General features: G+C 43.8%; 1 protein-coding gene and 2 long non-coding RNA genes across 3 annotated transcripts; all 3 read left to right on the top strand.

The window, feature by feature from the left end:
* Window positions 1-726: 726 nt before the first annotated feature.
* Window positions 727-14,116, top strand: LOC135080284 (E3 ubiquitin-protein ligase AMFR-like). Its single transcript, XM_063974971.1, has 7 exons — window positions 727-760; window positions 2,545-2,564; window positions 2,607-2,864; window positions 5,800-5,952; window positions 8,963-9,073; window positions 11,729-11,907; window positions 14,002-14,116. The coding sequence occupies exons 1-7, from the start codon at window positions 727-729 to the stop codon at window positions 14,114-14,116; spliced, it is 870 nt and encodes a 289-aa protein (XP_063831041.1).
* A 1,226-nt stretch (window positions 14,117-15,342) lies between these two features.
* LOC135079768 (uncharacterized) lies at window positions 15,343-18,449 on the top strand. The gene is made up of 3 exons (XR_010258894.1): window positions 15,343-15,422; window positions 17,884-17,984; window positions 18,349-18,449. It is a non-coding gene; the product is annotated as an uncharacterized LOC135079768 (long non-coding RNA).
* Window positions 18,450-19,443: 994 nt separating this feature from the next.
* On the top strand, window positions 19,444-23,226 carry LOC135080131 (uncharacterized). The gene is made up of 4 exons (XR_010258946.1): window positions 19,444-19,502; window positions 20,601-20,685; window positions 21,352-21,456; window positions 23,101-23,226. It is a non-coding gene; the product is annotated as an uncharacterized LOC135080131 (long non-coding RNA).
* The last annotated feature ends 1,953 nt before the right edge of the window (window positions 23,227-25,179 follow it).

Genomic DNA, 25,179 nt, shown 5'->3' with positions numbered 1-25,179 from the left:
GATGATGATGGAAGAATAAACTAACGATGAAACGCTACTGACTGCTAGTGACGTATTTTTATGAAATCCATCTTTTGCGACATTATTGCCTCTCATTGTTTAGACGTGATTAGCTGTATGTAGCTGACTAGCTGGGCTGCTCTGCTAAGATCATAGTTTGTACACCACACCAGAATGAAGCTGGCTGGACCGAGCTGCGAACGTAGCCACTAAGTAGAGTCAAGAGCCTATTACCTTACTTGACTTTTTAGTCCTTTTATCCTATTATAATAGTAGGTAAGAACATTAACCCATATTTAGGTAGGTTGAAAATATCCAGCAAGGGAAACAGATAAAAGTAGGTTAACAACTTGACATGGGCAACCTTATAAAATGTGTTCGTTGCATTTTGCAGAATAATGCCAGTGTACGAGGTTAACTACTTCATAAATCAGTTTGATGAAAAATGCATAGGCTCTCAACCTTTTTAATGGCTTGAACATTATTTATACCTTTTCGGAAGCTTCTGAATTAAAAATAGATATGATAAGTATATGTACTCGATTTTTTCAGACAACAAAGGCAAGACAAACAAAAAACTAAGCACCTAAATAATTTATGCAGGATGTTAGATAGTTTACATACTAACTACGTACTTTCCGTTATGTTATCAGTGGTTTTCCAAATGTTCAAAAATTGCCTACGATTTTACTTGGTTGTTTGAATGTACAGCTCAAAGTATTGGCCATGGCGCAGGCCATAATAATTAATACACAGTCAGGTAAGTAGCAGTACTTACCTGACTGTGTATTAATATTATAATGCAAAAGTCTGTTTTACGTTTTACAGTATCTTTTGGCACAGACACGTGTTAAGAGTCCTGCATAGGTAGATCACCTATTCTTCTTCTTCTTTTCGTGTCGACAACAAACCTACACAGTGTCAGCCCAAAACTCCGCCACAAGAGTGGCGTTGAAGATCACCTATTATGTACCACAAACAAAATACGAATGGGTGGGTGGAGTAAGAGTTGATTGTATCATTCGCGATACAAACTCTTGTCATTGCTTAGGTAAATGCAAAACTTTTCTCAAGATTACTTAATTTCCTATTGAAAAGGCTTCAAAAGGTTCGAGATCTAGCCATAAGTGGATAATGAGATTCCTTTGAATAATTACTTGGATCACTGCATTTAATTACACACTCTGTAAATTGGTATGTACGTAATGTTTAATGCATACACATACACAAGTTTATTTAGGTAACCACGATTAGTTCTAGCATAGGTTACAACGCTAACGGCCTTGAATCTGTTTAAACTGTCTGATTTTTGTGTGCACATGTGAAATTGTTAAGATGTGTCGACGTCTAACTCAATCTAAGGCAAGTCGTTGACCGCGCTCATTAACGCCGTTCATGCAACAATAATGTCAGGAAATCACTGTTCAACAGTGCATGCACGGCATTCGCCCGCCACTCGTATAGCTCTGGAAAGATTTAGAATTACAACTTCCGACTCGTTTCTGTATACCTCTTACCTTTAATATCTTTAGGCTTACCTTCCCTAGGGACTCATGGGGCCTTCACTGGTCGGATAAGGTCGAAGTGTAGACACAACTTCGCTAGAGTCGGCCCACGCGTACGTAACCAATTGCTTACAAAAAAAAAACACATGCAGGAATAACATTATTGTATTAATCAATGAATATTTTTTACCGATCTGACCAGTAGGTATTAGAGCCAGACTGTTTTGCATAGATAGTATGCAACGTATCACATCAAAACAGATTATTTTTAATTTTAATCTCAAATAAGTCAATTTGGTTTGGTTCCATACTGGACAGGCAAAGGTTATCTAGGTGGTTAATTTCCTTGATAATCCGCTTAGCAGCGGACACATTCTTGAAGCTATTGAAATTATAACAATTTCAATGAGGATTCACATTGAATGCGATTAGTGTAGATTCGTATGCAAACTGCAGTGCGCATCTTTATGTGAAATCATCAGTTAACGAGTTATTGCACTGACAAAGACTTCTTACCTTTAGTGGAAACTCTATTAAAATAAGTAAATGTTAGTTAACGTGTTTTTAAAGCTTATCTTTTTAATTTAGTGTGAACTAACTTTGTTTTCGTTTTCGTACAATCTGAAGGTCGCATCGCGTTGCTCTCCCACCAAAACAAACTGTTTTAAGCAGTTCACTATTATCTTATCATTCAAGTAGTAATATAATAATAACATTGATAATGTGCTGACGCTGTTACGTTTGTATCCCATAATAGATATTCGGTTACTTACAAATGCTATACAAATTATAAGAGACTTAATAAATGGTTCACCAAACTGTGCTTAGTATAAGATAGTTGCCTGCGGTTTTCCTTCTTTCTTTTGTCGAGCACACAGCACAGCATAAATTTTTACCACCTTTGTTCACCAACCTTTTTTGTATCTCTTTCAGTATTTTATTCAGAAATTAGATACTAAGCTGATTTCTCTATCAAAAAAAAATTACGGATTTTCCTAATGAATGTTTTATAATCTTTTATAATATCTTGCCTGGCCAGACATAGGACAGGAGCTGCAAGTAAGACGAGAGGAGACGATTGAGCCGTGATGGTTGTTGCAGACCGTGATCAACATCGCGTACTGCGCGCTGGCGCTGTTCGGGCTGGCGCTGCAGCGCGCGGTGTTCGGGCGGCTGCGCGTGGGCGAGGCGCAGCGGCTCAAGGACAAGCTGTGGAACTTCGTGTTCTACAAGTTCATCTTCGTGTTCGGCGTCGTCAACGTGCAGTACATGGACGAGGTGCTGCTGTGGTGCGCCTGGTTCACGGCCGTCGGCTTCCTGCACCTGCTGGGCCAGCTCTGCAAGGACAGGTTCGACTATGTGAGTATCTACACACACACACGCTCCTCTATTACATGTATAAAATGTAAAATACTATGGTTGAGGATTCCGGGTGAAGTTCGCTTCTACCTCGGACTAATCATCACTTTCCATCAGGTGTGATGCTGGCTAAGAGCTTCCTCGTTGCGGTTAAAAACAAAGTTAAATGACACGTCGAGCCATAATCAGACTTACTTGCATCATTTGATTGAAGATCAGAATTTCCTCTAGGCAACTCTTTTGGTGTTAACAGTACCATCGTTTTAACTACTGTTTTACAGGAAGGGTTTTGTTTGACCCCTTCGCGACTCCACGCGAAACAATAAGATAGCCGTGAACTTTTTCACTCATTGAACTTCAACCCACGTTGAGACATTGTACATTTTGCTAAGAAAATTTGAATAATATGCTTAGTACAGCTTAAGCTTAGACGTGGAAAAGGTTTACTGAAATCGGATTATTGAATCTGCTGGATCAACAAAATGAAGTTTATGTAAATAGTTCACATTGCTAAATTCTTGGCGTTTGCTTCGGTTTTCTTCATCAGCCACCATACTTGTTAGTTATTATTAGTCTTCCAGTTTCAAAGGTGTAGTTTTGGTGTTTAATTTATCATCATCTTTATTATCGCTAACCGCTCTGTACTCTTCTTATTCATCATTAGATAATGCCAGCGCATGTGGTTGGTTATTTGCCCAAAGTTGTAGTACCTACCTATACTTTCTCTTTAAAAGTGTCTTTTTTTTCAAGTTCTTTTAACACCTTATGAATGCAGATTTTTAAAAAGTGGCGGTAATTTTCGGCTTATTTGTGACAGTTTTTATCGATGGCATACTAACTTACCGCATTTTATCTTTCGCCTTGAACGTGATGATTAATTCTTAAGGAATTAACATGCTGTTTTAACAATTTAAATAATTCGATAGCTGGTTATTTTCAAGCCACAGGTTGTGGAAACAAGTGAATTGTTGATGTTGGTCATGTTAATTTGCATGCGCTAATAAGGGCTGCAGTGATAGCATCGTATAGCGTGGCCGCGGCTATTCTCGGCCACAACACTGTGAGTCACCACCACTGCCCGCGGCTCGGAGAAAGTTAAACAACTTCAACAGCTGTTCTGTTGTTATGATGCACCCGAGTCAGGGTACTGACTGTTATTACTAATTTCTCTGTATCTATCTAGGTACCTACATATTTGCTAGTTAGACACTGGCGAATGGGTTCCGTTGCATGTTGTTGTTATGTGCTCTATCACATCTTTACGTAGGTATTTAATCTTTGGGTATTAAATATTTTTTGTTGTGTCAGTAGTCTGTTATGCATTGTTCAATGATGTTTTAATGATTTTTTGTTGACATCTATTGCGCACTCGACACCATGTTTTACATGGAGGTTTAGTCTTTGGATGACGTGGATCAATCGGCGAGCAAGTCACTGAACTTGAAAGATGAGTACAAGTGACGTGTGCCATAACACGGCGTGCCACGTCACGAACTCACGAGCGAGCGGGCCGCTTGGCGTGACTCACGGGTGGTGTGATGTTGTCTACTCGATAAACTTGCTACCGCCTTGGTGACTTCGCCTTCGCAGGAACTTTGAAACATACTATTTCCCTGACCGTTATCGATCGATCAGTGTGTGATTGTAATATTCCTATTGCATAAGTATCAACTTTCACTTGTTTGCACCTAGTTTATTGCTTGACTTTCAAAGCTTCTGTCAGGGTGTAGGTAGGTGCTTGGGCAACTTGCCAATATTAAAGATGCAGTCTTTATATGAATTTCACATTATGTTTTACGCTTTGACCTGCTTTGATGTGTTATTCTGTTCAGAATGTAATTCGTCATGAATTAATGACTCGTTTGACCTCTTACTTTACCTACTTTATTTCTTTTGCGAGATAATAAATGTCCTTTTAAATTAAAATCGTCATTGGACTCAAAGAAGGAAAAGCAATGTTTAGGTACGGTTATTTTCCCGAGACATACGCCTTGATAAGTTCTTTATATGCAAACGACGAACCTAAGTAGGTGTTAAAATGCAAATATGAAAAATCAATTTACGTTGCAAATTAACGGACCGCTGTTTATTTGAATGGGAATCGATTCTGAAGCCATTTATAGCGAGCGAGCAGGTACCTGCTGTATCGAATCGTGTTATTTCAACTACGATAACCAAACACGTCACGCAGATGGTGTAACTTGCATATTGAAATTCTTTTAATATTCGATGCTAAATACCGCAATCCAAAAAATATTAGTATTTGCGAGGCGTAAAAGTGGAATCTGTACTTGTTCTTTCAGCTGAAAAAACATGTTTGTGACAAAAGACATGCAAAACTATACAAGTACCTATTGAACTATGCCTCGTTAGTGTGTCAAAAACAACGCAAGCCTGTGCTTGAGACAGAACTATAGGTAGCCAATCTGGCACTTCTATGTATTCTGAATGTGTTGATTTGATTGGCATGTAAAATTACGTTTAAAACTTTTGTCTCAATAAAACTAACAATTAATGTATAAAGCATGTAGGTACCTATTCCTGCTTACTTACAACTCTACGTCGAACTAGATATTCAAGTAAAACACGGGCGGGGCACATAGCTCGTAGTCTCGTAGAGGTGATAGCTGTTGGGACAGAAAAGTTCTCGAGTGGCGACCACAGGCCGAAAGACGTAGCGCAGGCCTCCCACTAGGTGAACCGACGATCTCTTGAAGGTAGCAGGAAGTACATACCTGGATGCGGGCAGCGCAGGACCGGTCGTTATCGAAGAAATCCTTGGGGAAGGCTTTTATCCAGTAGTGGCTGTCATTTGGTTGTAACGTAACGAACGATCGAAGGAACTAATTTAAACAGTTTTGATAACTGAAATGGTTTACGACTGGTTCCTGGTTTGGCATTTACGTTATTATAGCGATTATTTTATTTCCTGCAGCTGTCGTCATCGCCCAACACGGGCAAGTGGGCGCACGCGCGGCTGCTGGCGCTGCTGGGCGGCATCCACGTGGCGTGCGGCGCGCTGCTGGCGGCCGCCGCGGCCTGGGGGCTGCCCGCCGGCCGCGACACCTTCGCCTTCATGTGCGCGGAGGTAAGCCCGCCCTGCACTATCGCCCACAGTTCCAGCTATAACCGCTTCATAGGGACAAGGATTAAAACAAAGAACTTGTAGGGAGTCAAGCATTGCGCGCGGCAGAGTGAAACCTGCCACGGCAGACGCAGTTCCGCGCGCATCTCCCGCGATTTGGCCAGTTATGACCGGAAGGTTGGAATGGCCATGGGTGGTGGTGGGTTGTCCCGTTCAGTTCCAGCTATAGATCGTTCCATACACAAAGACACGCCCCACCATTCTTCCGCTAATGTTTATTTATTTATTTATTTATTAGGTCTACCAACATTCGGTCCATAACCAAAATTTCGGTCCATAAGTCCACCCGCACATTAATTAAGTATGCTCGGATTGCTCGGATCAAATTGCCTGCACACCGCGCTTCCCTCGACCAAAAATTGGTGGGGCACGTCTTCGTGGATGGATGGAACTATCTATACCAATTCCCGGTCATGTCGTCTCGTTCTATCGCAAAGAATCACCATTTGATGAGAGCGAGAGAAAAAACGGAAATAGGTAGCTGGAACTGTGACCGATAGTACAAACCGGTCGAATTGGCTGCGCACCTGGCATCCGTGACGTCACATCGACGCTCTGGTAAGAACAGGGCGAATGCGGGGAGATGTGCGGGTGAATGTTAGGGAGTCGCATTCCAGCGAGGTGCGCAGTTTACTCGACCGGGTTATAAGTTTTTTTTTTATTGAGAAAACCAACAGCGTATTTATACAATTTTAACATACAAATGTTTTGTATTTGCCGCCTCATTTTCGATCAAGGGCTCATAAAGTAGAGCAATTTGGTAATACGCCACACAATCCGTGGGCAGTGCCTGCTTATCCAATGACGCCCACGCTACGCGTTCCGTCGGACCGTACTTAATATAAATACGTTTCCATTTGTGGATGTAATAAAATAAAGCCCGGTTGCTATTGTTGTGTAACACAAATGATGTTTATTTTTCGGTCGACAACAATGACCATTAATTAATAACATTTTTATTGTTTACTCTTCGTTACCTCGTAAAGATAATTGCGATCATTAAAACAATTTCACAGCTACCAACCAGTAATTATGTACGTTTATTAGTTACTGCACTAGGAGGATTCTGTTTTTTCTTCGTCATATTTCTATATGAAAACCTTGTAATTGACAGCAATTTCGAATGATAAATAGGTAAATGTCTCTTGTCAATCGTCATCTTGGGAGGTGTTGTTTTTGTTATTCAACACTTGTTAGTCAGTGAGAGCATCAGTGAGCGCCTCGCACCTCTCACATTCTCTATCAACGCTTATAATATCACTGCAATCATAATAACCGGGCCCGAGAAAGTGTTTACCTTTCTAACGAGATGACGTCACATGTCATAATACCACTTAACAAATAATTCATGACGTCACAATGTGGACAGGACGGTTCTTAGATGTTTTGAATTTGTGACTGCCAAAAGTAATAGAAGGAAATGGAACATGATAATTAAAAATATCGATGTCAGTTGATATGGAGGTTATCAGATAAAGTTAATGTTTATTTATTGGCCTAATGTGATAATAGCGATATCTGCTGATACATAATGTTAGTAAATAGTAAATACCATCAGGTGAGATACAGGCCAAGAGCCTCCTCGTTGTGGATTAAAAAAAAAGTACATCAGTTCTGAATGATTCAGAATGACTATCAAAATTATGATTGTTACTTGGATCCTATTATTTGATTATGTTTACACATACCCGTTATTGTGCCTAGAGGGAATTAGTTATTACGCGCTCATTTATAATATGAACTTTGTCCAAAACCTACTTAATTTATTGTTATTATCAGAATTATCAGAGCTGGGTAATACCGGCACGGGACTTTGGCCGATCAAATCGAAAATGCCATCTACTGATTCATGATGATGATGATTAGCAGTATTAATACCGATAAAATCATCGATTCGCGAATGTTCGAGAAGTCTCGGAGAAAGTTATGTGTTCGCGAGCCGTCCACTTCGCACATGAATCCTGTTTGCTGTTGTTGCACACCGAATTATTTAGCCGCCGATGGTCAGGTTACCGACAGTCGCCCATTGTTGCTGTTTATTCACACATTTTACATATTTTGTCGTCCGTCCAAATAAGTTATTTACAGAACAATGTTTCAATAAATGCAAAGATCTGAGTAAACTAGAGCATACCCGCGAAATAGAGACACATCTGGACCTCTAGACTCTGGAGACATTTCCAGGAAATGAAAAGTCTCGTGAATTTCGTAATCGCTACTTTTTTTATCCGGTTTAAAAACATGTTGTAGGTATATGCGATTTTCTCGTATCGCATATTATCTACTCAGACTGGCATCTGGCCAACATCTAGATACCCTGAAAATGTTGTAAGCTACATTATTCTCATTTCGCTGCAACTTGACCTTTTCGATACTGCGGTGAAACGCGGTTTCCACCAGTCCTTTATTTATGTATTGTATTATAGGTAAAATATGAAAATAATGTAACATAGGTAACTGATTAGTTACTTAGTATCTTTTCTAGCAGCCTTTTTTCGACTCTAATCGTATCTGCGGGGTTACTCCGAAAAACGATATCCAAAGTTTCGAATGTAGCAATCCCTCTCACGCAAAGAGAGATGCCAGCATGAGCGACGGTGACATAAACGGACCGTAAACGGAGTTTCGGAGTAGCCCTGTTAAGTCTCAGGTAGATGCTTCCAGGCAGATTTATATTAACCGGCAGACAGTGGTGACTGAGTTTGTTGCGGCGCTTCTTCTCAGCACTTGCCAAATGTTGGTCTCGAAGCGCTGGTAGGGTAAAAAGATTATGAGACATGTAGAGGCTCCTTAAGAGCAAAATGACGATTTGTAAGAACTATTTATTAGTCTAAACAAATAAAGAAATTTTGACTTTGACTTTGAGATGTTTTATGTGCTCTATGATGATTTCTGCGTATGCCTGTCCCTTGTGTAAACGTGGCTTTTCCTGACAACATGGCCTTGCCCACAGTGCTTGCTGGTGCTGACGAGCGCGCTGCACGTGGTGGCGCGGTACGCGCTGCAGGCCGCCGGCGCCGACGCGGCCGGCCCGCTCGCCTACTACACGCACCTCGTCTTCGACGTGAGTTTGACAAACTTTATTGGAAAATAACACCTATCACAACTACATAAGATGACACGATGTTTAGCTTGACTGCACTGTCGTCCGTGCCGTCTTGTTAGCTGGCACTTGCCTTATCGGCTTCACCGAACAGCGAGAGCAGAAAACACTAGTGCCTAACTGACATATAAAACACACAGTCTAAAAAATTATGAGAATGACATTATCTCAATCGATTTGTCACTGAATGACAGCTTCTACTGATAGCTTCTACCAGAAATCTATTAAAGGTGTAGTAGCACTAAGAAAGACATTTCGAATATTTTATTTATTTATGAATGTTAATTCGATATTGTCTATTCCAAATGTTCAAGCACTTCAGGGTGTTCCTAAATACAAGGTCATATTAAGAGGTCGTACGCGAGAAAATCCTACTCTACTGACGATTTCCGTTTGAACTATAAATTTCTATATCAAATTCGTCTGAATTAATGTCCTCTAAAACATATGCGTTTCTGTATAAGTTTTGTAAAAATGCAGATTAAAAGGTAAGTTACCTATAAAGATAAGTAAAGAGCCGTAGATTACATCGATATGATAATGTCGACCACACTGGGCGTCGTGCTGACTGTTTGAGCGAGTTAGAGCAAAGGTTACGCGTGTTCCGGGTCAGGCAGGTTTATTTGTAACAACAATAATATCTACAGATAATTGACCGAACTGTGCAATCAAAAAACGACCATTAACCTACTGACTGAATGCCTAAAATAAAAACGTTCTCGGCTTATCTCGACGGTGTGATTCAGTTCATGCTAAATTAAAGTAAGTACAGATAAGAACACCTCATCATGATAGGAAACCTTGAGTTTGACACGGCAATTCTTAAATCTTGTACCATAAAAGTCAGCACTCGCTAGACGTCGTCGAATGCATCTCACTATTTTTATTATGTTAGTGAAGAGTCTGAAAAATGTAGCAAATTAAATGAAAACTTGCATGTCCCCCATTCCGTATTCGCTGCATTTCGACAGATAGAGCTATGACAAAACTATATTTATCTTCTGCGCTGTAAGTTAACGTTTCATCCAAAGAGCAAAACGTCTTTTTAACCAACTTCAACAAAAGGACTCTATTATGGTTGGTATTTTTAACAAAGTTTAAAAGGAAGCTGACTTACAAAACGTCATTAATACTTTTGTAACGCGCCAATAAACAATGGCATTGAATACAAAGGGTGTGCGTAATAGATAACAATGCTCGTTGTTTTTCTTGAGCCTAAGTAAGTATTTAGGTTTTCACACTACAACGTTTACAAGTGGTACGGGGGAAATGACACCTTTTTATTTTCATTGTATTAACCACAGAATTTAAGAAAACACAATGCTCCTTAATGATCTACTAAACGTTTTCATTCCGTTAACGTTTTGTTTTTTTATCTTAATTAATTCAAAAAGCAGTTATTGGTGGTAGTTGTGGTAAGATTAACCTACAATGACTAATGCTTAAGGGAGGTAAACAAAATATAAGTTAAATAACGAAGTTCTACTATACTAACTACATTGGATACCTATGCATACATTTGTGATTCGGTCTACAAGGCATCGTCGCATGGTTAAATATTAGACGGGATATTTTAATGATCTCAGCAATGCGAGAGAATGGTTTTTAAAATTGGACTGATTTGGTCAAGGTTAATAATTGCGCGGTAGAAGACTTTATTTATCAAATTGAGGCAGGAGCCTCTCACAGAGAGCATGAATAAAACAATTTTCGACCTTTGGACAACAGTCAATATGCATGCATTTTTAATCACAGAAGTTTGTGATTCTATTTAATTTGAGTTGTATTTTTGAGTTTTTATGTAAGTTGAATGTTACTTGAATGTCACTTACGGTACCACTTAGGTTGAAGGCTTCACAGCGCAGCGATGTTTTGATTGTAGTTTTATTTCAATAGAACTGGTATTCGGTCTTCAGATGTTATTATTTATCAATTCTTTTACAGCTCATTGCGGACCACCTTATTTAATTTTGCATCTTTCGGCGCCACTGTAGAGCTTACTCTAGAGCAGTGTTTTTCAACCTGTGGGTCGCGACCCCCTGGGGGGTCGCGAAGCCTCTATAGGAGAGTCGCGAGAGGTGGTAAAAAGTACCTCAGTAAAAAAAATCTTATAAAGACAGATTTATCCGAAATCTAATTATGCAAAATGTTGTGTGGATTGAAGTATTCGGTCCCTACAAATATATTTGTAACATTATAAACTGCATGAAAAAAAAAAAGCGAACGGGGGGGGGTCGCCAAAAATTTTTTCATACTAGGGGATCGTGTCATGAAAAAGGTTGAAAAACATTGCTCTAGAGTCTAGACTGTAGAGTACTCTTTTCCTTAGACCTTTACATTCCCTAGTGGCGCCAACTATTGAGTGCGTGAGCGCAAATACAGTAGCTCATTGACTGGTGGTGTCACACCCCCTATTCACTGATGCCGCGTGTCGTGTCGTCTTTACGTAGTTGCTAACGTGTACACAGTCAGCTTCGAATAGTTCGTGACACCCAAACAAAGTGGCTAAAAGTTGACAACACCACCTTATTCCAAGTGTAACAAAGACGTGTTGCGAACTGACCACTTTGGGTGTCACGGAGTATTTGACGCTGACTGCATGTCTGTATGTGGCAGGCGACGTCGCTGGTGGTGGAGCTGGCGCACGTGGCGCACATGGTGGTGTCCAGCAACATGCTGGTGTCGCTGGCGTCGCTGGTGCTGCTGCTGCAGCTGCGGCACCTGCTGCACGAGCTGCAGGCGCGCGTGCGCCGCCACCGCCTCTACGCCGCGCTGGCGCACCACATGCACGCCAAGTGAGCCTTCATTTTAAGTTCTCTCTATGATTTCCATGTACAGCGATATTTATAGGATAGGTGGTGCACCAGTGCGAAACCAGGTACCTAAATAATACCGTTCTATTCAAAAATAAATAAAAAATACCAATAGTGAACCACTTCAATCCTCAGACTGAAGTATTAACCTTCTGTAAAATTCTCCGCCACTTTTTATACGTGTGATAGCCCGCCGACCTCATGGTTTTTAAAGAAAAACTACGCACACACAAATACGAAATCTCAATCGTTTACTTCTTTAGATTATATCCCCGATTGACTAACTAAATTCCATTATAATATTTGATTAAAATGTCTATTATACTTTAATAATGTTTAACTTTGTTAATTATATTAAAATTAGATGTAATTATTATTTACGTAGACAATTACAAAGTTGACACATAAACATATCAATATTGAAGTTAAAATATTTGCGTAAATTTAAATACCCATTAGCACCAAGTTAATGTTTTGGAAAATTAGTAAAACTTTTCCTTCCTTTTGTTCAAAGCAATTAAATTCTATTAACTACATAATTATGTGGTCGCAGAGTAATAATAACTAGGCGGAAAAACAGTAGGATCTACTGTAGTTGGTAAAAAATAGGCTGATTTAGAACAGAGGCATATTATCAATTGGATATGCCATATTGTTCCTTTCTGATATGCTAAGTGGGAATTATAGAGAAATTGGAATCGTGATCTAGAAGATAGACTGTATAGTAGAATTTTTCGCCTATCCAATTGTTACTGAGGACCAAACCTACTGTATTGGTGTTGTATACTGTAGTTATTCAGTCCATTATCATGCGTGGCTGTAAACAGTCGCACGCGTCACGCTGTGGGCTGTCGGCAGCGAGTGACGTGCAGTGCTAATTGATCTATGATTGTCGCGGCTTGTTCAAAACTAAACAGCTGATGTTATGTAATTAATTATAATCGTAGTAATGTTGTACCTACTTGAGAAGTAAGGAATGCATGGCTTGTAGCAAAAATGTTACCTAAATGACATTTAAATGAAGTAACTAAAAGACGAATCTGTTTTTTGTTATTATTCATTGAGATAATAACAGAAAACAAAGCTCAGTTTTGTTAAATTTCAGTGAGCACCTACGTCAACGTGTATTACAAGAGTAAATAACATAGAATGTGTAGTTGTTGCATTTTTACTTCACAAAAACGGACAATCTCGCAGTAAACAATGTTTACGTGTACATGGTAAACCCACATAACATAACTAGTACTAATATAAAATTATGTACTCATGTACTGTGGTTTATGTGCGTAAAAGTTTTAAATACATAAATATAATTTTCCGGTACGCGTGGGTCGTCCACCTACAAGGTAGACCGACGACATCGTAAAGGTAGCAGGGAAGCGCTGGACGCAGGCCGCTACCAATCGATCAACATGGAAAGCATTGGGGGAGGCCTATGTTCAGCAGTGGACGTCCTGTGGCTCAAATGATGATGATGAAATAAAATTTTAAAGTCTTGAAATAACGCTCTTGTACTTATACTCTTCTACAATAATAATTATTATCGCTTCAATGAATTATGCGATGGACTGGTAAACAGCTTTGCTTCCTGCAGTTAATAGCCAGTCTAGGCCTTCGTGCCGTTCCTAAGGCTAACGAGAGGAAGTGCAGGCTGCATAATTCTTCATGATTCATGAAATAAAGTTTTTTGTTGCTGAAATAAAAAATATTTCAACATTAAAGCTATCCAATTGTATGATGAAATGAAATAATTATATTTACTTGAAATGAAAACACAGGGCTCTAAAGGCCATTTTCATTCGTTACTTATCAGTTTTTATTAGTTGCATCCAAATGGAAAATAACTTAAGTGCATGAAAAATATTCTAAGAATCGGCTAATAGGCCGATTAGACACTGAATCAAGTGACCTACAAGTTGTGGAAAAGTACATGACCTAACATTTACTATTCAAAGCAGACTGATTAACAGGAACATCTAATGTCACCTCTAGAATTGTAGATCGCTGAAGTGCCAATGTCACCCTGCAACTTTAAATATATGCCGAAAAGTTTATAATAATAATTTTAATTTTCAGTTACCCAATGGCGAGCAAGGAAGAAGTGGAGAAGAACCAGGACAACTGCGCCATCTGCTGGGAGCCCATGAAGGAGGCGCGTAAGCTGCCCTGCTCGCATCTCTTCCACAAGTAACTATTTTTCTTAATTCACGTTATTTTTTTCTAATTGGCGCCTTTCTCTAACGGAAAGTTGTTGCATTTGAGCAGCAGAATCAATCATTTTTGTTTGATATTTTACCAACAAATCTAAATATATAAAAGGAGTCATCCTATAAATTCGATGTTTGTATAATTGCCATACGAACTTATGATGTCATTTCTTTATCTCCAGTAACTTTGTGAAGCTTAGGTATTGTTTTAGATACGTAGTCTGAAGATGATCAGTAAATGTTATCAACTACCCAAATATTGGCCGTATCTTGAATGTTCAGTGCACATAATACATTTTTGTTGAAAAATAGCATAGGTGCTATTATATTGTGTACTAGCTGTGCCCGCGACTTCGTACGCATGAAAACCCGTTTTCGCAATATTTTTCATTGTTGCTCTGCTCCTATTTATCGTAGTGTGATGTTGTATAGCCTATAGCCTTCCTCGATAAAATTAAATGAGCTATCTAACACTGAAATAATTTTTCAAATCGGACAAGTAGTTCCGGAGATTAGCGCGTTCAAGTTAAACAAACAAACTCTTCTGCTTTATAATATTAGTATAGATCAGTGGTTCTTAACCTTTAAGTCATGAGGGACCATTTTACCAAATGTCTGCCTTGCCAGGGACCACCTCATAATCGGTCAAAACCAGTTTGACTGCAAAAATCAGTTAAAAGTGGTTTTGACCAAGGTGTGCAAGTGCACATCGTGGACCACTTGGAATGCCTCCAAGGACCACCAGTGGTCCGCGGACCACCGGTTAAGAATCACTGGTATAGATTGTGTGACAAGTATACAGGGTGTTAGGTAAATGGGTATATGAGCCGACACTAGCCCATGTTAACATGGTCATATAAATGGTATGGTGAAGTCAGAAATTTGATATCATCATTTTATTTTTTTAAATTTTCAAACAAAATAAATTTTATAAAATCCGATTTGTATGAAAATTAAAATAATTAAAAAGCAGATATCAATTTTCTGACTTCACCATACCATTTATATGAATATGTTAACATGGGCTAGTGTCGGCTCATATACCCATTTACCTAACACCCTGTATAAGATGGCAGTGTTTAGCTTGACGTGCCGTTGTCTGTACATTGCGCTTGCATCGCAGCTCGTGCCTGTGCCAGTGGGTGCAGCAGGACGCGTCGTGCCCGACGTGCCGGCGCGCGCTGGCGGCCGGCGGGCCCGCCCCGCCCGCGCCCGCGCCGCCCCCCGCCCCGCTGCCGCCCCGCCCGCCCCGCGCGCCGCTACACCCCAACCACTTGTTCCACTTTGACGGTGAGTCTACGTTCATTGTAAAAGCAGGCCTGTTCATCTCCGCGAGTTTACATCGAAAACAAAACACGCACGATGGCCCACCTACAGGATACTATTCGACAAGGCCTCACATACGAGCGAACGTTGACTCACGCACGCGTATTCTTGTGTATGATGGAAGAAAATAAAGAAAATGGTGTACTAATTAATACTGTGCAGTATTTAACTGCCTAAATAATAATAAAAACACAGAATGTACTTTTTTAAGTTGCCTCAAGACACTGAGAGGTAAATAAGTACTTAATACATGATTATATTAATTAATGCATGATTTAGCATGAATTATTCATGATAATTCATGCTAAATCATGTATTTCCTCCGCCATTTTCCGCAGTTTGGCACCTCACGTCACATCATTGTACCAAAGTCAGCCCTATAGCTTCGGCGCAGTGCCGATCACTGACGTTTGTCAACAAAATGGTGCTTGACTCTTGCGACAGGCTAATTTACACCATATTGTTAATGACATTGAGCATACATTTTTTTAAATACCTTCGCGAAGTAAAACTTCTGTACGTAGTACTTATTATTATTTTGTGGTAAAAGTTAGAAAGTTCTTTGTTTATGGTTAGTCGTCATCATCATCATCAATAATCATCATTTCAGCCATAGGACGTCCACTGCTAAACATAGACCTCCCCCAATGCTTTCTATGTTGATCGATTAGTAGCGGCCTGCGTCCGGCGCTTCCCTGCTACTTTATGATGTCGTGTCCCACGCTGCGTTTTCCGGTACGCGGCCTCCATTCCAGAACCTTGCTGACCCATCGGCCACGTTTAAGACTAGTGTCACGTAATAATGTAAAACTTCTTACTGGATCAAAAATCGTAAAGATTCCGTAATGTCTTCAAAAACATAAAGTCGATTCAAAACTCGATGCTATTTCAAAAACTAATAATGTGTGTGAACATGATCAACCTCCAAACATAAATAAACAAATCGTCTATTCTATCACCATGAAAAAAATAGAACAATTCAAAAATTCCCTTCAAACTTGTCACTCGGTGTCAGTTGTCAAAACAATGCATATTATTGCACAAAGTAAATAAACCACTGCAAAATAAATAAAGTTCCGTGAAACCCTCCTGTGGGCGTCGGCATGGGCCGATGCTAGCCGCGTGCGCCGCGTGCGCCGCGCTGCTGTCGCTGCTGGCCGTGTCCGTGCTGGTGCTGCTGCAGCTCGACGTCATCAAATGGAACCTCTCCGGTACCGGCGCGTGCCCTGAGCCCCGCGGGCGCGGCACGGGCGATGCTAGCCGCGTGCGCCGCGTGCGCCGCGCTGCTGTCGCTGCTGGCCGTGTCCGTGCTGGTGCTGCTGCAGCTCGACGTCATCAAATGGAACCTCTCCGGTACCGGCGCGTGCCCTGAGCCCCGCGGGCGCGGCACGGGCGATGCTAGCCGCGTGCGCCGCGTGCGCCGCGCTGCTGTCGCTGCTGGCCGTGTCCGTGCTGGTGCTGCTGCAGCTCGACGTCATCAAATGGAACCTCTCCGGTACCGGCGCGTGCCCTGAGCCCCGCGGGCGCGGCACGGGCGATGCTAGCCGCGTGCGCCGCGTGCGCCGCGCTGCTGTCGCTGCTGGCCGTGTCCGTGCTGGTGCTGCTGCAGCTCGACGTCATCAAATGGAACCTCTCCGGTACCGGCGCGTGCCCTGAGCCCCGCGGGCGCGGCACGGGCGATGCTAGCCGCGTGCGCCGCGTGCGCCGCGCTGCTGTCGCTGCTGGCCGTGTCCGTGCTGGTGCTGCTGCAGCTCGACGTCATCAAATGGAACCTCTCCGGTACCGGCGCGTGCCCTGAGCCCCGCGGGCGCGGCACGGGCGATGCTAGCCGCGTGCGCCGCGTGCGCCGCGCTGCTGTCGCTGCTGGCCGTGTCCGTGCTGGTGCTGCTGCAGCTCGACGTCATCAAATGGAACCTCTCCGGTACCGGCGCGTGCCCTGAGCCCTCCCGTGGGCGTGGCATGGGCGACGCTGCTGTTACCTTCGGCCGAGTCGTGTATCTTTTTGTCTGGGACACGATATGACGAACTAGCGGCCGCCCGCGACTTCGTACGCGTGGATCCCGTTTTACCCCCTTCATCTATCTTACGCGGTTTAGATTTTTCATACAAAAGGATTTTCCCGCTAATTCCCGTTCCCGTGGGAATTTTGCAATATCCTGTTGTAACTAAGCTTTAAGTTTACTAAGGTACTTGCATGCCAAATTTCGAGCGTCTAACTTAAGCGGTTTAGATTTTTCATACAAAAAGATTTTCCCGCTAATTCCCGTTCTCGTGGGAATTTCGGGAATTCCTTTCTTAGTGCACCTCTACGGTACCTAAGCTACGTCCCTTCCAAATTTCAAGTGCCGTTTTGGCTGTGCGTTGATATGTCAGTCAGTTTTTCCTTTTATATGTATATTTAGATGACGTGTGTTGTTCCCGGCAGGCTCGCGCTACGTGTCGTGGCTGCCCTCGTTCTCGGTGGAGGTGACGCGCGTGCGCATGGACCCGCCCGGCGCCTCGCAGCTTGACGCCATGGTCCGCCAGGTACGACACTTAGTACATCATAGACACATAGTGCTATCGATATTGTTGCTGTTAAGGCCACGATACATAGATATATTGACATTCTTTGCATACCTTTGCTTGCAATTCTATGGGCGACGGTAATCACTTACCATCAGGTGATCCGTCTGCTCGTTAGCCTCCTGTCACATAAAAAAAAAATCGTAAGGCCTATTCAGAGCGGGCGCGAATGCTAGTGTGGCGTAGGTAAATTATAATGTATGTGAACATAACTGGCGTTCACCCAGTGCTGGCTGGGTGACTGCGCGTGTGGTTCTAAACCATTTTGATTTCACCCGCCGAAGTACCCACATCCGCTAGTGTCTAACGCTCGTGTCCCCCGCAGGTGCAGGCCATGTTCCCGCAGTACCCCGCCGGCGTGCTGGCGGCCGAGCTGGCGGCCACGCGCTCGCCCGCGCTCACCGTCGACAACATCCTGGCCGGCCGCCTGCCGCCGCCGCCCGCCCCGCCCGCCGCCGCCGCGCCCGCGCCGCTCGCAGGTCAGTCCCCGGCGGGCTGCTGGCGGCCGCGCGCTCGCCCGCGCTCACCGTCGACAACATCCTGGCCGGCCGCCTGCCGCCGCCGCCCGCCCCGCCCGCCGCCGCCGCGCCCGCGCCGCTCGCAGGTCAGTCCCCGGCGGGCTGCTGGCGGCCACGCGCTCGCCCGCGCTCACCGTCGACAACATCCTGGCCGGCCGCCTGCCGCCGCCGCCCGCCCCGCCCGCCGCCGCCGCGCCCGCGCCGCTCGCAGGTCAGTCCCCGGCGGGCTGCTGGCGGCCACGCGCTCGCCCGCGCTCCCCGGCGACAACATCCTGGCCGGCCGCCTGCCGCCGCCGCCCGCCCCGCCCGCCGCCGCCGCGCCCGCGCCGCTCGCAGGTCAGTCCCCGGCGGGCTGCTGGCGGCCACGCGCTCGCCCGCGCTCACCGTCGACAACATCCTGGCCGGCCGCCTGCCGCCGCCGCCCGCCCCGCCCGCCGCCGCCGCGCCCGCGCCGCTCGCAGGTCAGTCCCCGGCGGGCTGCTGGCGGCCACGCGCTCGCCCGCGCTCACCGTCGACAACATCCTGGCCGGCCGCCTGCCGCCGCCGCCCGCCCCGCCCGCCGCCGCCGCGCCCGCGCCGCTCGCAGGTCAGTCCCCGGCGGGCTGCTGGCGGCCACGCGCTCGCCCGCGCTCACCGTCGACAACATCCTGGCCGGCCGCCTGCCGCCGCCGCCCGCCCCGCCCGCCGCCGCCGCGCCCGCGCCGCTCGCAGGTCAGTCCCCGGCGGGCTGCTGGCGGCCACGCGCTCGCCCGCGCTCCCCGGCGACAACATCCTGGCCGGCCGCCTGCCGCCGCCGCCCGCCCCGCCCGCCGCCGCCGCGCCCGCGCCGCTCGCAGGTCAGTCCCCGGCGGGCTGCTGGCGGCCACGCGCTCGCCCGCGCTCCCCGGCGACAACATCCTGGCCGGCCGCCTGCCGCCGCCGCCCGCCCCGCCCGCCGCCGCCGCGCCCGCGCCGCTCGCAGGTCAGTCCCCGGCGGGCTGCTGGCGGCCACGCCAGAGGTGCAGCAACCGCAGTTAAGGAACGGCTGGGACGAACAAGGATAAGCGAATCCAACTCGTGAGCCTTGACAGGGATACGCTGGTTAAGGCGACCCTTTACAAGGCTTGGGAGCCTACGGGTTACGAGCTATTGGACGTGGAGACATATTTTCTACTTTGCCGAACATTTGCACGAGAACGGTTTGTCCAAAACATATGGATTTGGTCTTATTTAATGCAGGATTAAATGCCCTTCAACCGTCAGGAAGACCACTTTTCGATAGGGTAAGTCCTTTACGCGGTATAACCGGAAAACCTAAAAAGCGTCCCTTTCAGGGACCCCCACCACTTAAGCACAACTCCGACGAAGTCGAAAACCTAGGAGAGTCTTAATGGGAACCAATGAAGTCATTAAAGCAATAAAATCTTTTGTAGGAATTATTTCCGATTTAAAATCTAATTCTACTGGGCTATTAGGCAACATTTGTTTATAAACTGTTCATAATGTTTCATCATCTCTGTAAACAGTCCATAAACATAGGTGATGAAACATTGTTTATGATACATGTTGCCGTGCTCCCCGCTATGAGTGGAGAGCAAGTGTGGACGGCCAAGTTTCAGAAACCTGTGTTTAGGTAAACTTGTTTCACACTAGTCAACAGTTTATCAACAAATGTTGCCTAATGAATACATGGCTTTAGTTAGTGGCCGAGCCCTTTGCATATCGTCCCCAAGAAGAATGGCGACACACGAGTGTGTGGTTACTGCAGAAAGCTCGACGCAGTTACTGAGCCAGACCGCTACACTGTGCCTCGCCTGAAAAATGTTACATACTAATGCGGTAATAAAAGATTTACCACACTGGATGCTGTCTGTGGTCAGGTCAAAATGAACGCAAACCGCACCGCTGACAGATAGCTTTGCCCGGACCACTGACCGATTGCCGATAAATGATACGGGGTGCGTTCACTTTGACTTGACCGTAGGCCGCAGCATAACGCATCCGGTGTGGATAATTCTTAATACGAGAAGTTTTATTCTGAAGCCTAATCGTTGTTTAAAATGTTCGTCGACGTTTGCAGAAGTAATGGAGAGTTCTTCGTCGTCGGCTGCTGAACCTATTCCCGACGCGCTGGCGGGCGCCGCATTCGACGCGCCCGACGACTTGTGAGTACCCCCTATCTTCGTTTGAAACTTTAGTGCACCAAAAAGTTTTATAAATATTCATTATCTGTTGCTCGTGACCTAGTGCGTCGCGATTTAAAAAAAAACAGTGAACTACACTGGTCATCACAAAAATCGGCCCATCTACGTTTTACAGGAAATCTCGTTTCTACTGACACAATCATGGTGCCCCAACAATATTGGTGTTATTTGAAAGCAATAAATATCCTTAAAGAAAAACACATTTAATTTCCTAATAAACGATTAACATAATAATATACAATAAATGTGACTTGAAAAACTTATAAAAAGACCTCACTTTGGGCTCACCTCTGGGATCAATTAGACCAATTTTTATGGTTATAAAACCAAATAATGATGTCAACTTAACAGTTTATAGCCATAAAAGTTGGCTCAAGCGTAACTACCTATTTTTTGAAGAAGTGACTCTGGATTCTTCTACAGACACATTTTTGGGGTAAAAAAAAAAACCTTTCCTTTAATGAAATGAAGTTTAGAATTAAAAGCCTAGCTTTTAAATGGTAATATAGTATAGTAATATTGGTGGGTAGTGGGGATGCATACGTTTGAAAGTGCTTGTCGCGGGAGGGTCGATTTTTGTGATGACCAATGTACAAATAAAGTAACAGTGACACGTCATTTTCCCAGGGCGCCAGCGGGCCCGGTGAGCGCGCGCTTCCCGCGCGACGCGGCCGAGCGCGAGGCGGCGCTGCGCCAGCGCAAGGAGCGCCTGCTGGCCGCCGCGCGCCACAGGTAACGCGCTAGTAAAACATACTGTATATGTAATGATGCATGAGGAAAATCAGCGTTAGTGTGTCCTCTAAGTTGGGGTTCCCTTGCAGTGAGCATCATTATTGCGAGTAGTTGGCACTGCTCGGCTCACTCTTGATTTTTTTTTCTTTTTATTATTACTAGAGATGGGCCGACTAGTCGCCGACTAGTCGGGAAAGCCGACTATTCGGCATCTTTTGTAGTCGGCCGACTAGTGACGACTATTCGGCAAAATATGCCGATTATAATCGGCGCATTTCAAAATTAAATATGTACCTATGTGAATGAAATAAACTCATAATCACCAAGATTATTATGAGGTAGACCAAGGGCGTTTATCTAAACCACTTTTAACTGCAAAAAATCAGTAAAAAGTGATTTCACCTGGTTTAAAATTTTGGCAATCAGTCTAAATTCATACAAAGTAAAGATTATTTAAAATTACCAGGAAATCATCAAAAATGTGTAAAGTTTATGTAATTAAAATAAAATAAAACCAGCTTCGTGGCCTTCCCCACCGTGGGCCACGGCATCTGCTGAGTGGAGTCCCATTGCGATTGGCATCGCTGTTGCAACAGGGTGGCACTGCTCAGTTCACTTTTTATTTCCTTGTAATATTTATGTGCTATTTCTGTCTTTTTTCCATATACTTTCTTTGTTCTCTGAGTGATGTTCATCGTAACAAACTTTCTTTCTAATTTGTATGACACTTTCTATTCGGGGAAAAAATGCATGGAATTGAATACCTATCCTGCGGGGAAGTGGTAGATTATGTGGGGCTCTTCTCATTGGAAGAGATCGCCTTAGTGTGAAGAACTATGGGAATCCGGACAAAGCCATCAACTATCACAGTCCGTCCAGGCAATTGCCCACCTGTATGGCGGGCCCTGCCTATCCGACGGTGGTGATGGTAGTCCGTGCTATGCAGACGGGGGTACCCCCACGCCCCCAGCTCGCAGACCATCACCGTGGAGGGTGGAGAGGAATCAGTGGGCCTAGGATGCATGCCGCGATAAGCGCAATTTTGCCCATACATTTTGACGTTGATAAGTAAGAATAATATCACGGCACGCATCCTAGCCCAGCACTGCCCAGCAGGAAGCGATCATATTGTCACCACCTCTGACCCCTCCGCCGTCGAAAATTATGATATCTACCTTAGGTACTGTTAGGTGATTGTAATGTTGCTTTTTATTTTTTCTCATATTAAAATAATCTCATTTCTCAAGAAGTTATATTTATCTCTTTAGAAATCTAGATATTCATATTTATTTGAGAAAATCTAGATATTATTCTTCGGACAAGTAGGTATTAGAATGATCGGCATTGCCGATTAGTCGGCCGACTAATCGGCAATTTGAAAACCGATTAGTCGGCTAGTCGGTTAGTCGGCAAAGACCATAGTCGGCCCATCACTAATTATTACCTATGTGCCTATGTTATGTCTACATGTTAATCTGTCTTTATGTGATGTCCTATATGTAATGTTTTTTTCTTTCTTTTTAATGAAACTTGAACTTCACTGACTGTGGTTTTATTGGCGCTCAGGCTGTTTGATCCTGTCTACACATGAGTCGCAGCGTTGGAAATAGTCCCTTCTATACGTAACCATCGCTTCACCCGCAGGTACCTGTCGGCGCGCGCGCCGCGGCCCAGCTGAGAGGCGCGCGGCGCCGCCGCCGCCACGCGGCAGCACTTCAAGCGCCTGCTGCTCACGCACACGCGCAAGAACCGCTGAGCGGCGCCCCACACCCCTCCCCTCCCTCCCTCCACCCACCCCCGCTGACCCGCCGTATCCTTTACACTTCGGTGTAGGATCTGTGCACTCCATTATCCATAAGGCGGGTTTTAGAATCGCACTGACCGCTCGCTTTGAAGGGAACGTTCTTGAGTGACGCCGATCGCTCGGCGCCGACGCTTCATACATTTCGGCTGTCAGCGCTGACGGTCAGCGTGCGTCAGCGTGACTCTAAAACCAGCCTAACAGGTTTGTTATTTTCCACTTCTCGAAGACTCGTATTTTGAAGCGGTGTTAGATCCTAGAGTATAGTGTGATTCATCTGATTATTAAAATTTAACCAATCGTTTAAATCATATCGTTCCAGTGACAGAACCTCAGTTGAGTAGAGACAAAAACTACAGTCTAAAATCTCTCCTTGTGACGGAAGTCCCTATCCTGTTTCTTAGCCGAAGTGGCCGCTAAAAATTCAGTAAAAATATGGAAAAACTACAAACACTTAAAAAGTTAGCTGCCAGCATCCACTAAACGTACAAAACCCAGTGATAACTTAAGGAACTATGCCCGTCAGAATTCAACTGTTTAAATACGCTCTGTTATCACTGGAGTTTTCTTATCTAAAGAACATACCTAATTCGTGTGTAAAGTCACGAGAGGCGGCAGGCGGCGATCTCAGAGAACCTTCGCAGTCACAGGCAGCGGGTGATAATCGACTGTACAGTCACCAACTTTCGTTAGTGACACCCCGTCCCAAATTCATGATACACATACAGTAATAATACATATTTTCGTCAAACATTGGGGCGATTTTACTAGTCAAAGCTGGTGATTGCAGAGCAAAACGTTTTATTTTTTATTGCCGGAGCGGCAAGGAACGATGCGGATTGCCATTTTGATACAAACGGGGCGTAACTGTAACCTCTTCTTTTAAATAAGTTTTCTGTTCATGAAAATAATTCAAGCCCGAGGAATCTTAATTCCCAAAGGGCTCGAACTCGCGTTCGAATATGGACTCTTAATCGTAAGGAACGAGCCATGTATCGCGCTTTACATTGTAACTTTCACATTTTGTGATATTTTAATTAGAAATTGAAGCGTAGTGTATAGCGTAATATATTTTTAGGATTGCCTTTGGTTGAAATATCGACCGCTTTTTACTTAACATACAGATGCATTTTTTCAACATAATCTCCTAGAGTCTACGCTACATTATCTTCAGATGTGTTTTTAAATATTAAGTAAAGTTGCTGAATCTCTAGGATATTATATTGTTAAATTATCTTAACGTATCGAGCCTTACTAGCGGCAAACTATTTATTTTTCTATAACCATTGAGAGTGTATTTTTCTATCGATAAATTGTAAATAAGATATGCGTTAGAGCGTCGTCCATAGGCTACTCATATTGTTGATGTTATTGTTAGCTCATGAATAAATGGCATCGGTAGGTGTATTATTTCTATCAGAGTTATTTGTAAAACATCTGCAAACTCGCACTAGATTGCTAAGATCATGTAAAACAACATTTGCTTTAGAACTTTTAAAAATTTTTATTTTTTTTCATAACTACAATATATAATTTTTCGTAACTAAAACTGACGAATTTTCAAGTCAGAACAATTTTGTTGCTTAAGATGTTAGCTATCTAACCTGCGAGGTTACCGGTGTTTTACAAATAACTCTGAATAACAAAGCATCATCCATCTAATGCACCTAACCTACCATACCATAATACTTTTTTGAAAACAATCTTACAACCAGCGACTTCACATGGTGTGGAGATTTATATTATTTATATTGCTTAGAAATTACGCACAGCTCGGTTGCAAGGGTGTTTTCTGTGATAAATTATAATGAGATACTAGTGTGTTTTTAGATGTTATTAAGTGGTACCTCTGGTACCAGTACGGAATGAGAGCATATTTCTCTCGTGGGCTCTCAGTACCATCCTACAGACTAAATTTCATG

Source organism: Ostrinia nubilalis, chromosome 17, assembly GCF_963855985.1.
Source record: "Ostrinia nubilalis chromosome 17, ilOstNubi1.1, whole genome shotgun sequence".
Taxonomy (NCBI): Eukaryota; Metazoa; Arthropoda; class Insecta; order Lepidoptera; family Crambidae; genus Ostrinia; species Ostrinia nubilalis.
The sequence above is the reverse complement of the archived record's forward strand: the minus strand, read 5'-3'. Positions and strand labels throughout refer to the sequence as shown.